Source organism: Parambassis ranga, chromosome 14 (assembly GCF_900634625.1).
Source record: "Parambassis ranga chromosome 14, fParRan2.1, whole genome shotgun sequence".
Classification (NCBI taxonomy): domain Eukaryota; kingdom Metazoa; phylum Chordata; class Actinopteri; family Ambassidae; genus Parambassis; species Parambassis ranga.
This window is the reverse complement of record NC_041034.1, coordinates 19333570-19346325: the sequence shown is the minus strand read 5'-3', so window position 1 is coordinate 19346325 and position 12756 is coordinate 19333570. Positions and strand designations below refer to the sequence as shown.

The following is a 12756-nucleotide window of genomic DNA, read 5'->3' as shown; positions in this document are numbered from 1 at the left end:
TAGAGTGTTTATTTGGTTCCACTGAATCATTTTATCAGCATTTATACTGCACACATAAATCATTCAACTATTTGATAATGAAAATAATTGTCATTTGTAGCCTTACAGTATTTGTATAAAGGATTAGCATTATCTTGCCCTGAGGTTTTCTTTGTGTTAATTATGTTAGACACAGAAAACATAAAGGTTAAGTAAATGTTAACAACAGGGTTCTATTTCGAGATTTCTTCATCTACAAGCCAACATGGATGATGCATCAATATTCTACTTTAACTTCTCACAAATCTGCAATTAATTTAATTAAGTTTACAAAGCCAGATGATTCAACACACTGCACACAGTATTTTAAAAACCCTATGCTCAATGTGAATGAGACTGCATTCATGTTCTTACCAGCGTATTCCGGGTCCACGTGAGGAGGGTAAAATCGAAAGTTGATGAAGAAGGGGATGGGCATTCCATACTTGAACCACTCCACCACATAGGGCTGGCCGTTCAGGGGGTGGGACACGTCGCATCCCAGGATGACGTTCTCTCCTGCACGTGCCGTCACAAACTGGGGCTCCTCTCGCACTCCGTGGGCACCTGGGGAAACAGTATGCCGGGGTCATTAAAGTTTATTTTACTGTCACAAATTGCAGTTCCTCAAGTGGGCACCTGAGGCTGGCTCCAAAAGTGGGTCAATCTCTATAGACTTTCATGTTAAAATGGCAAATGGCCACACAAGCTGCCAGCCTAAATGCCACCTCCCTGCTTGCCTCAGCTCCACTCATGAGCCCCATCTTTGAGATTATATGGACACCAAGATGGCTCTAGCTGCAACCTCCACATTGACCTTCAAAAACAGAGGAAAGAGTTCTAAAGTCAACTTCGGTACAGTGAGCTCTCTCCCTGAAAATACTTTTTTTCCCTTACAATCAATGAAATGAAACACAGTGGAATGGACAAAGTAAAGGGCCTAGCAGGAACAGCATGGGGGCTGACCGTGTGGCCATGAGACCACTGAGCATTACCAGAGGCTAACTAGATAGTACTGTCAAGTGGGGGTCGCATTCTATGGGACTAGTGGACACACAGACACACACACACACTACATAACTACAGCTTGCCAGGCCAATTGATGTTAATATTTCCAGTGCTATTTCATGCAAAGCACAACAGTTCTTAAAGCCCAATGACAAAAGCAAACATTGCTGCTTCAAAGTTTGTGAACTGTATTTCTGGGAAATTCAAGGAAATGTTTGACATCTATCTCTGAGCGCAAGACAAAGTGGGTTGTGCAGCGAGACAACCACAACCACCATGTTTTTTAAATAATGATGGATAAAAAAGAACAAAGGTAAGTACTGTAAACTAACATTTGGCAGGATGTGTAGGAAACCATGACACACTGTTCACCTACAGACACATGCATAGGATCAATACAGGATAAAGCAGTTATAGCTGGTGGATGAATGGATGGATGCTGTCTAATATTTAAAGGACGTGGGTTTTTTTCAAAATGTCAACCTACCCCTTTAAAGGCTCTTGTGTTGATGCTGTCCACCCAGCCTCTTTCACTGGCACGCTCCTCTAATCTCCAGGCTATCATGACATCAGGCAATTGAAAGTAAACAACACAGATGTCTGGTAAGCTCATTCCACTAGTTTGACACAAACACCACCATGCGCTTTAGAGATGGCTCAAGATTGGAAAGAAATATAGCAAAAGCAGCGGAGTTTCCACCCAGGAAGTGAGTGTTTGTGTGTGATAACACAAACATGTGCTTGGCTGCAACTTCCATCACTCAGGACAGCAAAGATTGCCTGTGACAAATTCAATACACAGCCAAGGCCATTGGGCTGTGAAAAGCAAGATTAATGGCACTTGTAGACACATGAATGTGATTTATCTCAACCAAATCTTTTTCATCTCATTCATGTGACAAAATCATGAAAGAGGTGATGTGACAGTAATGCCCCTGATGTCCAATAACACCTGGACCTTTAACCTTTTTTCTGCGAGAATTCACTCAGCAATGGAGCACAGTGCATCTGCAGGCACGCTGGTGGACATTCACATTGATCCCAGGTTTGTTACTATGCAGCTTAGCTTTATGAGCGGAAACCCAGCATAGTAGCCTTTTACCAGTCAATACAGCTGATAAGATGTACTCAATGCTCATCCCTCTGGGGCCTGTAAGGATGCACGGCAGGCAGGCAGGCAGGCAGGCTCACCTATACACAAACGTTACCCTTCTTCCTGCCTTTCATTATCAGAAGAAAACTAAGGCATTGTGTGCACAAAGAATGGGACATCATTATTATATCCACAAATGACCAAGGCAAGGACGAATCACTGGTGTTACAATCCACAGCAAAGCACAGCATAAATGTGAGTCAGCAAAAACTTTTTCACAGACTGACCAAAGGAACTAAAAGTCATTTACCACTCAGGAGGTAGAAAATAATGAGCTGAGGCATCAGCTACAGAAGACGTTTCAAAGCTGCAGTGCAGTGCTGCCTCAGAAAGCGTGGTATCAACCCCCACCACCAACAATAATCCTCTAATGGTCACATACTAGAATAGAATTTAATTTGACAACAATGCAAAGTGAACTATAACGTATATGAACATTTTGCAGACATTTTCAATGCAAAACAGTTTTTTTATTTCTTGTTGACAAAGATCAGAAGCACTCTATGTTCAATCTATATTTGTATCTCAAGATCTAAAGCTCTAGTTTAACAAAGCCAGGGTAAATCTCCATTCAATTTTCAAGGTTCAATTTCTATTGAAATCAGCACTGACTCAGAGACAAGAGTCTGAACTACAGCTGCATCGGCTCATCTTGTTTCTACAGACAGAAATGCTGCAGGAAGTTAAAAATATTTGTTGTTAATATGAATTATATTATGTCATATTTCTCCAATATGTAAGTACATAAAAATGACATACATTTACATAGTATAGTCAATATCTTAGATAGCAACCAAATTCCAGGGAGAGGTACTGTATGACCTGCACGCCTGCAAACTTTATATTAAACACTTTTTACAACATTGTTATAACTTCTGCAAACCTGTTACATGCTCTAATCAGCACAACAATTGTTAAAAAAAACTGCCGACCAGCCAAAAAACTGCAGTATTGTCATATGACTGCTGGTCACAAATTAATCTTGGCTTCCTAGTCAGGCTGAGAAGTGCAGAATGTTTTTGTATTTTTTACAGAATATCGATAGTGCAAAGGTTAATTTTTAGTTCGTCTTTAATGAAGACATATATTGATGCTTGTTATTATGACTTGATTATCTTAGCCTACATCTCCCCTTGTAATAGTAAGGAAAAGGTCAGGTCAAGCTGATTGCTTAAAAAAACAAATAATGTTCAAAGCTTTATTCCCAACACTCTGTGCAGGCCTCTCTGTTTTTTAATTACCAGTGCGTGTGCTTGTTGTGGAACAGACCAAACAAATTACATTGCACTAAAAATTGAATATCCATTCAAGGCTGGCCGTAAATTCTCAACAGCGTTAACCCAAATTATCTGTCTTCACTTGAAAGCCTTAGCTTTCAAATGCATATTAAGGTTACATTGACAGCCTCCACAGTCACCTTGAACTGAGGTCAATATGAAAAAGCATGCAATTGTCTAGGTTTTGCACAGAACAGAAGATGTTTATCATATAATTAGTCCTAATTGTGAATGTTAGGCTCGTATAATCGAAACACAAAGTGAAATGTAAATCAACAGGAATCACCAGGAGAGCATGTACCCTCCAAACAATGTGGAATATCTGAGTGCACCATTATCAGGCCTATAATTTCCTATATAGAACTCTCAGGTACCATATCTACAGTATCTACGTAATTGAGAGGCTGTGTGGATCAGAAGAAGCCTGTGGCTTCATGGTTTGAGGCGCTTGTGTGTTCTCATGCTTGCCGGCAGAACCAGATAATAACTGAGCAAGTGTGATTTTCCCTAGTGGTGAATCCCCCACCCACACACACACACACACTCCCTAATCTGCCACCCCCTACTCTCCGTCTCCCTTGCACACATACGCACACTCGCTACCTCAAGCGGTGCTACATGTTGATTGGCTGCTGGTGACATCATCGCAGATAGCACAAAAACAGGCCCCTTGGAAGGTATGACCTCACTGTTTATAACTGATGAGAGGGAGGGAGCGCGCAAGGGAGGAGGAGGAGGAGGTGGAGAGGCAAAGCTGCCCCCCCTCCCCACAAGGGTTTAGCTCATTTACAATCAAAGACCCAGGGGAAGACACCTTGGCAAGGTAAAACCACTGAGGTGCACTGACACACACACACAGCACCACGAGTGTAAGTAAGTGGAAGGAAAGGGGAGGGTACGTTTGCAGAGAATTTGTGACTGTTGCCAGGAGGACTGTAACACTTGTGGAAGGCAAATCACGCTACATCGAAGAATATACTCCAATATTAATTTGGTATCTGCATCCCCTCTGCACTGCCTCCATTGTTTTATAGAGGGTGGTACATTCATTCCAGTTAAATGCTCTTTTCCTTGTGGTGTTGTTGAAGTATGTCATCTTTTCCTGTAGGCACCATTTTAATGAGGATCAAGTGTTTGCTTGTTCAAATAGGAAAAGAAACAACTATTTCCATGGGACCCACTCACAGTGAAGAGCTGCTTTGAACTTTAAAATAAGTTCGAGATGCAGATTTAGATCCCAGTCACTGGAGACGCCTTACAACTATTATGTAACATCATCTTAAACACACAATATTCGTGTGTTTAGAGTGTACTCTCCTGAAGATGCAACTACAGAGTCCATGCATGACATTTCACAGAGATGCAATAAATAAACTATCAAGTGACACCTTACAACACACTCTGGCACACTGTTGGAGCTGAGACAGTCTAGTCCCCCTGGTTCTTTCTGCGACAACTCTGCTAAGTGCCGAAAAAAAATAAATAAATGAGATTTTTACACAATACAGTATAAATTATGGATGACTATAGCAAGGTCAGTGCATTATCATATAGTCTAGGATTCTTGCGCCTGCACTTAAGTTTCCCTGTATCTTATTTGAAGGCTGGAATGATATTGTGGCGGTAATAAAACATCAGCCCTGTGAAATTAATGGAGGCATTAATAATGTTGCCAGCCAGCACACTAAACCAACAGCATATGCAAAGAGTTGGGGTCATATAATATGCAGCAATTGGCCGGGACACTCTGAAATACAGTTCAATACAAACATTTTTTTGTAATCCTGACAGATGAAGTGTAGCTAAAAAAAAAGGTGTCTGCTAATGCTAGCAGCAGTGCACCAGGGGCTGAGCAAGCTGATGTGCAATGGACTTAAAATAAATCATAAGAAGATCGGTGCTACTGTACAAAAACAAACAGCTGTAAAATCAGCACCAGTGGTCAAATGCCAACAGCACCACTAGGTAAAGTCAGGCACTGTATCTGCTGGGCCCTTAGACCTCCATGTTGAAATGTCCAACCTTACAGCCTGGTGGCAACTGTACAGAAATCCATTTTTATATTTAACTCCCCCATTTTAATTATAATAACTGCATTTTTGGGAGTTTACATGGACTGTGACACTGCTAACATGGCAACGTTTGAGGCTACAAGACAGCTCTCAGAAACTCATGGGCGACGTCACAGATACTTCGTCCAGAGAAACTAAATAAAATACATCTAAATATGAAATACATCTTGTGCACTGGCCCAAAGCTTACTGTAAAATGTCATCCAAAAAAAAGCTGACGACAACAATTTTACCAGCTGTCCCTGCCCGGCACTAGGAAGCTCTGCACTGCTCTCCTCTCCAGCTAACAGTACATGACACTCTCCCACTAAACGCTCTGCTTGTGTAAACGTCAAGCTGTAAGGTGCAAAGTTTTCTTTTGTAATTGAAGGAAGATCCTTCACACCCATAACACTCATCAATGACTGGGCCGTGACTGGATTCACAAGTCCTGGCAGAAACATTTGTCTGCTAGAAAAGTGCAGTTTAAAATCTGAACAATTTACTGATTATTTCAAACATATTTGGAAAATCTAATCTCTAATTCATCTAGTACAAGACAAAAATGCTTGTTTTTAAAAGTAGCTAGAATCCATATGCTAGCATATAGTATCTTTAATATCCTAAAATCAAAAGGTGCTAAGATGACAGAACACAACAAAAGAATCCAAAGAGCATCAAAATATCTCCCGAGCCCATAAGCATCAGAGGAGGCCATGAAGAGCTTCTATTCCCCTGCGTTAGATCAAACAGACTTACGTTACATTTTTAGATCAATGTGCACAGCCATGTGAACTACAGCATACTCATTGTGCAAATATTTCTTGCAAGAAGGAATTCATTTGGAAGGAGCAGTGAGTGAGGATGTGTTGTGAAAACTAGTTTGAAGCTTCAAGCATTTGAAGCTCGTGTTCAGCTTAAATGAGGAGGAAAACAGAAAGCAGTCAAAACATTTAGTCTAAAAGCTCAGGGAAACAGCATTGCTCATTTGTGTTTGTCAGCTTGTGCTGCAACCCTTAGATACATTGGGGTGGCTTAAAACACTAATGCTACACCAAAGGGTGGGAGACTTGACCTAATTCTGGATCTCTTACTCTCATGCAAGCATCCGTCATTATTTGGAATTCAAAGGAGATCTTGCAGTGCTGCAGCATCTGATCTTTCCTGCATCGCATGCGGACTAACGCACAGGCAGACTTCATATCGCAGTGCTGCAAAAGACAAGTTTGACTTTGAAAGGCATTTAATCCTGGATTCAATTTGTTGTCCATGCAAACATCCGAAAGCCAGCGGTCAAAGTGACCCTGCCTGGCTTCTGTCAGGAAACGACTTTTAAAAACAGTCCTCAGGTCAGTCAGTTCTATCACCATGCTGCTAGTAACAAATGTCCATTTAATCCATGACCCACTTTTCCCAGTGCTGATGCTTATCATTTGTGTCCAGGCAAAAGCCTGAGTCAAATTCAGATTCACAGAGCAGGATGTCCCCAAGATCCTGCAAGAAAGGACTACAGAGACCTCAGCTGCAATCCAAACAGCTCCTGCTTCTGTAGGTGTGCTGGTATGTCGCCTTAACCTACACAGCGCCCATGCAAGCAGATCTGCCTTACAAATATGTGCTGCTGACAGCACATTTAGTGCTGTCTCCTTGGCCCTTTGCCCTCCAGGTTTATCCTGCAGCTTCATTTCTCCGGCAGAGATGTCCTAGAATTGAAATGCATTGTGACATTGTCTGTGGCTGCAGGACAGTTAGACAGAGCAGACGTCCACACGAGAAGTGAGAATAGGCAAAGACAAACTTCCTTGTCCATTTTGCAGATGTTGGCTCTTCAGATAAACATTTGTTTAAAAATAATAGAATAGAAGAGAACTGAAATACTTTACTCATCCCAAGCTGGGAAATTGTGCAATATATATGTTTAGATAATACATACAAACACATAATTTAAGTAAAGAGATCGGCCTTTAAATCAGAAAGAGAAGCAGTTTGGCCTAGTCATGCACTTCATGACTCACTAAAGAATTGCTAATCACACTTTGGTTTCTCAAGCTTTTATAGAAATATAGCATGACTAGATAGCCTAGAAGCTGTTTTAAATTTTCCAAAAGTTTAAAAATCCCTCAATACAGTATATAAGAAGGAACAGATTAATGATGTCTACGGCAGACAGGATCAGCACTATATGACTTCCAACACTGTTTCAAGGCAATATGCCAAAAAGGTAAAGTGATGCTTTAACGTTTGAACCTGTTGCAGGCTGGTACCTCTAAGAGTCTTAGATTTTGCAGTGAGGTGTCTGTGAGGAGGACAAAGAAGTGATTTTGAGCCTCTTACCTCCTGCTGACCGATTGGAATTAAGGTCAGATGGCAGAAGGGTGGCTCAGCGGCCACTCAAGTACAGAAACATTCACAAAGAAGCAAGGGCAACTCAATATTTGATTCTGAGAGCACTTAGTGCGTAAACATTTGTGGTAATATGTGAAAAGCTAAAAATGCTTTTATAAGCAAGAAAGAAGCCCGTGATTGGAACTGGATGATTTCTATCTAATAGATATTAAGTGGTGACTAACATGGTAATAACAATAAAAATAAATAAAATAAAATAACATTCCAACTGGTGTATCCGTCATGTTCTTTGTCATGTATTCTGTGCCCCCCATCACAGCTGTTGACATAAGGGTTCTGTTTTGTCTGGCGCTGCATGGCAGTTCCTTTCACAGCTGCAATTGAATGAAAGTCTGGTGCACCTACAGCCTTAGTACAGTTGGAAAGGTGCAAACGGCCTAATCAAACTCCTGCCACAGAGAGGTGGTGTTGGAGCACTTCCAAGTAAAGCCTGGAACAGTATGCGAGGGGAAAACTAATCAGAGTAAATGCTGCACATCATGGGCCGACAGTGCTGTGATGCATTCTTGACAAGAATGGAGTTCACAGACATTTTGCATCTGTTCTGCATGAGTTACTGTTTCACTTTTTTCCCCCCTTTGAAGAAACAGAGAACTGATCATAATAACGTTTCATCAGTTGCAGCAGAGCGCTGCAGGGGTGACACATTTTTGTAAACCAACATCACACCAGCTCCCTGGACAAAAAGCCAATGAGATCAGCTTTTGGATAATGGCAAGATAAACATCATAAATGAAGAGCACTAAGCCTAAAGCCTTAATATGATTACCAGGCCAGTGTTATGTTATTAAACTACAGCATGGTCACACGACTACAACGTCATCACCACTAACATGCTTGACCGATGCATAGTACGGTTTGCCTACTGCTTTCTATTTTCTGTAGCTAGCAACTATTATGTAGCATCACAAAAATGAAGAGAAAGGGGCGTGTGTTTACTTTTGAAATCTGGCTGACTCTCACTGAGTTTTCAAAATCTCCTACCCTACCTTTAACGGAGGAGGGAGTGCAAACTACAGGCATGTGAAAATCCACAGGGTATGTATTTGTAACTACACCATTTATGCCTCTTTTCTTTTGGTTTTCCAAACCATTACAGTGGTAACAGTGGTATATAGAGTATCTGCCGCTGTCAAACACATGGCACTCACAGAAGTCAAGGGCCATTAGCTCGTCCATCTTATTGTCCAGCGATCTCTCATCTTCCACAGTATGATGACAGAGAAGTGCTTTTAGTCTCCTCTTATCTATCCGTCTCTGCTCCCTCATTGCTCGTCTGCATTGAGTTGCTGGGCAACAGTAGCGTTGCTCAGTTAAAGAGGTAATAACGTTGTATGTCTGTGCTAATCACACTATTTAAGAGGTGCTGAGTTTAAATGTCAACAGTCTTTCTGAGAAGCACCACCTTTTGTAAGTCTTACATTAATACATACACTTATTGTCTTATTTTAAGCCTTGGTTTGGTGTTTCCAGTATTTCCCCTGATCTTTTACATCACAGAGGTCAGTTTCTATTTGTGGTCAATCAAGCATGAGGCCAGTTATCCAAGAACCAATCATTTAAACTGGACCTTCACCCCCGTAAGTCCACCCACTGCAAACTAAATTATACATATTAATACCTGCAAGTATTTACAGTTACAGCTCAGAAACACAAAACTCAACTGAGCAGCTTTTGGGTGCTGTAAAACAAATCCAAACATGTTTTTGTGCAATATAATGTTAATGTTAATATAATGTGATGTACAGTTACAAAGACAAACATAAGTACACAAAAAATAAATCTACAACTACATTTTAACAGCAGTTGCGTTCAAAAAAAGATTGAAACAATCCAGGACAGCCTGTGCCCTGAGAACTTGGCATCTGGCAGAATCCAGAGGGAACACTTCTCTCCAGTTATATGAGCCATCACTCCGTTTAGTCGCCACCTGTCTCCTTGGACCTGACATGTGTTTGCCAACCACAATCAATAAACAATCAAGATTTGATAAAGAAAAAGGCTGCCATCTGAAAACCTTAACTGTGTACAGCTGCTTACTGGGCAGTAATGTGTGGCTGTCACTGCTCTGACAAGGTCATGGCATCAGGTCACACAAGACAAAATGACATATGTGAGCTGTCAATACAGAAACATCTTCAACTCTTGTTTCTGTTAGATTCTGCGATTGCATCCACACAAGGTGGAATAAGTGCAACACTACAGCCTTAGGAAACACTAAACACCAGATGAGATTATAAAACAGGATTCCTGGCAGATGCAAGCGACAAATCCTGTGTTGTCTGCAAAATGCTGTCGTCCAAACTTCATAGTAAGCAAATTTTACCTGGTGGTGGAGGAGATACAATACCAGCTGCCCTAATATGTCTCTATTTAGACATGACAGCTATTCCCTGCCCACCTCATGTCCAGAGTGCTCTCTAGCTGTTCTCAACACAGGTACTTTCCTCCACTTCTCTCTTAGAGCCTACTAATTTTCCATTCCTCACTGCAGCCTTTACATTAAAAAACACACAGTTACATGCATTCTCTCTTTTTCATGCCTTGTGTGTGTGTGTGTGTGTGTGTGTGTGTGTGTGTGTGATTTGACCTTCTGATACAAAGATTAAGAATTGCCCCTGTCAGCACTAAGTATGTTGTTACCTGACACCCTGAAACCATCCGTAGAGGCCAGTCGGCTGATCTGTCAGCCTCACCCTTTAGGGGTGATGGAGAGTCATGGATACCAACATGGGTGAACACAGGAACACAGTGCACATATACAGCAGCTGTACAGTACCCATGCACCAATCACAATGGGTCTCACTGAGAATCTGATGATTTTTTTTAAGAAAGCAACATTCTAAATGTGTCAGCAGGTACTGAGAATAATTTTAAAATGAAATGAATTGCTTAAAATGAAGAAGAAACCTCTTATGTTTTGTCTAGATGTGTGCACTGACGAAAAAACGTTTAGTTGGCCAACAGAGCTCCAATGATCAAACCAGTACAAACAGCTGCACAGTCAAATATGCTCAATACACTGTCATAAGAATACTGGATAGTGGTGGCACGGTGGATTCTGTGTGTTGATGTCCTGCAGGTTCAGATAAATGAACATCTGATAGTCATTAGCTGCTTCTTTCATTTTGTGCCTAATTACTGCTAACCACAGCAGTGATTTATCTATGGGATCCGCATCAGCTCACATCAATCCACTTCTACACTGCTGCCACAGAGCGGTGAGGGGATCATGTGTCATATGCAGCCAAAGCCAGACAGCATCACAATCAGGCTACTTACTCTGCCCTGTGCATTTATTACTGCTTTCTCTCAGCACGCAGCCATGCCTATAGTATCAAGGTTAGAATGTGGAGTTCAGATCTTGGGCGCTGAATTTAGAGTAGCACAGCTAAGGTTATGGTGAAGTATCTTATGGCCCAATCCAATGAATGTTTAATGGGTCTGGAGAAGTCGGCATAGAGGAAGCTGACTGTGCTGCATCAGTAGGCCAGGCTGTAAAATGAGACAGGGGAGGAAGCCAGCCAGCATGGGATGGCGGGAGGAGAGGGGGTGTAATGGAGTACAGTATTCAGTGAAAGTATACAGAACTCGACAGAGCAACTAAGATGTATATTAGCAGGAAGCCATTACCAAAAACCACACTGCTGCACTAAAAAACCTCCAAATGAAAATGGTATGGGTTCAAGTATGAATCACGCTCCTTTCCAAACCAGCACTGATATCCGGCATATTTTAGAGGAAACAAACAGATTCTTCACACTGCTGACTTCAAATGAGCCACAGTGCTCTGTCTGGTAACATTAGTATGTTATATGCACTCATCCCTCTAAGTGAGCAAAGAAGCGCTGTGCTGTAGACAGTGGGATCTCTAAGCGAATCAGGAAAACCCTGTCAACTCAAGGAAAGGCTTTCCTCTCAGAGCTGTTGGTTAAATCTGACTGCAGAAACAAACTGGAGGCAGAATGCATTACTATTGTCTGCAAACAATGCCAAGATCATTTCAAGTGCAACGTCAAAGCAGTGAAGTAATGTGGGTCAAGTGCATTTTAAGGCTTCTGAGACCTAGCAGGAAATGGCTCCATGGCACCAAGGTATCTGGATTGTAGTTGGAACGAGAAGCTTCATTAGAATTTCTCATGATTCTGATCGATGGTCTTTACAGTCCTTTCCAACACACTGGTTGAAATAATGCTTGCTTTGCCCATCAGGGACTGCATTACTGGGTACATCTGTCTATCCATATGTCCAACTGCTAGCCCCATGCAGCTGTGAATGATGTGCTAATGAGGCCTACAGTATGAGGGACAAATCTGGGAAAAGAAAAATCATTTCAACCACGATGTGAAAGAAAGAGTCAAGTTAACAAAGCAAAATCAATAAATACCTGTAATTTAAATTGGGTTTTATTTCACATTCCATACATATTGTGTGGTCAAATCGAACTTCTTTTTCTTTGTCTTAACAGCTTCATCACCTCTGCCATCAGGTGTTAAAAACCCAGCGTAAAGAGGACGTCAGATATTCTAACTTTGAGAGAAATAATAGGACTCTCTTATTTCAGTAAAAGTATCCTTACATCCTCTGTGCTGCTCTGCACTGTGTGTGCGGGAGTATGTTTCAACAACTAGCGCACACTCAAAGTAGACATGGACACACACACAGGGTAGGGAGAGGAGAGGACAGAGGAGTAACCAGTAAATGACAGCAAATGACTCTTACAATGACAAAAATATAACAAGAGTATATTTATAAAGACAGATGACAGAGGTCTCCAATTTATATTGTTATTTATGAAAATAATGTCATTTGTTGTTTTTTTTTTAAACTGACAATATGGTGG

General features: G+C 41.3%; 1 protein-coding gene across 1 annotated transcript in view; it reads right to left on the bottom strand.

Annotated features, from left to right (window-relative positions):
- Positions 1 to 12756, bottom strand: part of igsf9bb (immunoglobulin superfamily, member 9Bb) — an 85278-nt gene that overhangs the window by 66632 nt on the left and 5890 nt on the right. The window contains exon 2 of the mRNA XM_028421732.1: positions 394 to 585. Coding sequence (XP_028277533.1) covers positions 394 to 585 — 192 coding nt within the window. The remainder of the gene's footprint in view (positions 1 to 393; positions 586 to 12756) is intronic.